This window comes from Buceros rhinoceros, unplaced genomic scaffold (genome assembly GCF_000710305.1).
Source record: "Buceros rhinoceros silvestris isolate BGI_N320 unplaced genomic scaffold, ASM71030v1 scaffold12235, whole genome shotgun sequence".
Classification (NCBI taxonomy): domain Eukaryota; kingdom Metazoa; phylum Chordata; class Aves; order Bucerotiformes; family Bucerotidae; genus Buceros; species Buceros rhinoceros.
In genome coordinates this window covers 70,767-72,680 of record NW_010411261.1, presented here as the reverse complement: position 1 = coordinate 72,680, position 1,914 = coordinate 70,767, and the positions used below count along the sequence as shown (strand labels likewise).

The 1,914-nt window shown below is 39.6% G+C and overlaps 1 protein-coding gene across 2 annotated transcripts in view; it reads left to right on the top strand.

Moving 5' to 3' along the window:
- Positions 1–1,914, top strand: part of PDE1C (phosphodiesterase 1C, calmodulin-dependent 70kDa) — a 64,320-nt gene that overhangs the window by 62,124 nt on the left and 282 nt on the right. Inside the window, exon 16 of one of the 2 annotated variants that reach the window (XM_010135950.1) lies at positions 1,891–1,906. In XM_010135950.1, coding sequence (XP_010134252.1) covers positions 1,891–1,906 — 16 coding nt within the window. Of the gene's footprint in view, positions 1–1,890; positions 1,910–1,914 lie in introns of both variants that reach the window. The other variant, XM_010135951.1, reaches the window with a different exon arrangement.

Here is a 1,914-nt window from a genome sequence, read left to right as displayed (position 1 = left end):
GGCTGAACCTTTATGCATTAGCTATGTCTGCTTACAGGAGCATCCATCACTGCTAATGCGCTCTTAGCCTCCCTGCTAAATTGTGTATGTACGACACACGGTCTTTCCACATGATGTTACTAGTGTAACTATTCTAGTCTGCATTGGCTCTGTCCAAACAGTCTCTGCTTTCATTACCTTGATGATAGTCACAATATTAAAAAAATTTTAAAAAATTAAAAAAATAATTAAAAAAGAAATCCCCAAGCTCATGCCTTAGCGGCATCAAGGTTAGAAAATTGAAATACTTGCATCACGCCATGCGTGACAGTCCTGAGAATCATAACCTACTGAAGCCCCCAAAACCCCTGTGAGGTAAGTATTCTCATTTTTATTCCCATTTTACCTGTGGAGAAATGGATGAATGTCACCCAGGTCACACATGAAGTCAGTGAGAAATCCGGAAACAGGGCTCTAGAGTCCTGAGAGGATATTGTTCCCATCACTTTGAAAAGCCTGAAAAAAATTAAATGTCGTGGATCCCCTTTATCAACTCCTGTACAACAATGATAAACAGCACTGTGTTCTGGATAAACCCCCTCAAACCTATTAGCCAAGTCATCTCTGCTGGCAAGAACTCCAGTAAAATTCCAGTTAACAATAAACATTCCCCCATGCTGAGCAATGGAAAATCCAATAACGGCTTGGCTAAATCCATGCTGAGTACAGAAAATTGAATTAATCTGAAAAGTAAATGCGCCTCAAAGAGCAGTAACTCACCTGGATATTTTTCAAGCTTTTAATGAATGTCAGTCGAGTCTAGCTGAGAACAGGAAAGATTATGACTATGCAGAAACCTGGATGTGAATTTCTAAAGTTTATGAAATCCATAGCTCTTTTTTTGTTGTTGTTGTTTTCCCAGACATTTTAGAGTATGATTAATCACTCAAGGAGTTTAACAAGATGAGAGTGCGACTGTTCTAGCATTTGATGTTAGCTAGTTCACACAGGGGAATCTTTTGCACTTCTTAGGATTCATGCTGGGAGCAATGACTTTTTCTTTCAAAGTGTTTACCGTGCTAATTATTGACTTATTACTTGTGTATTTTGCAAGTAATAACTAAGCATAAGATGAACATGTTATGGCCATGGTCATATTTAATTTTGTATTCTACCTATGGGAAGCTGAAAGCAAGCAAGGCATAGATCCAAATAAACAGAGTCAAGAAGTTGAGAACAGTCAGATTCGTTTGTAGCCCACTCGCGACTTTCACAAGGGCCTGTAGTTTACTGGAAATTCATACAAACCCCCTCAGATCCACCTGTTCCTGACTTCTGGGAAACGTGATCTCAATCCGGACTTAGTGCCTTACAATCTCCTTGTTCAATGATACTTTGAAAACAACGAGGTGTTTAGTCATCTACATGTAGATTGTTGCAGCTTCTTTCAGACTTCTGGCACTTCCATCTTCTGTCTAATCCACTATTTCCTAACCTTGAGAATTTTCCTGGAGATTCGTCTGTGCTGGTGTAGTCTTCTGGGATGTCCAAATAATGGCATGATTTAGAGATCAAGTATTTCAAAGTGCTTAGTTGCCCATATCTCTATTTTGGAGATGTCTGTGTTTCATTCCAGAGTTTTACATCTACATTTTTGATTTATATTGTCACATAATTTTTTTCCTGAACTTTTTCTTTACCGTCTGTATCTCCCATTAACCCAAAAGAGTCCTGGTCATCAAGCTGAGAAACTTGCACAGAGTTTGCACACAAAGCTGAGAAACTTGCACACAAGCACAGAGAGGCTGTGTGAGTGGGGTGGATGCAGCTTCTGAGGAAGTAATTTCTTATCTACCAGTCTGTGAATGCTAGGCATGGTAACCATCAATGTCCTTCCTTTGTCACCACCAGCCATCAAACCTCAGCTACGTCACC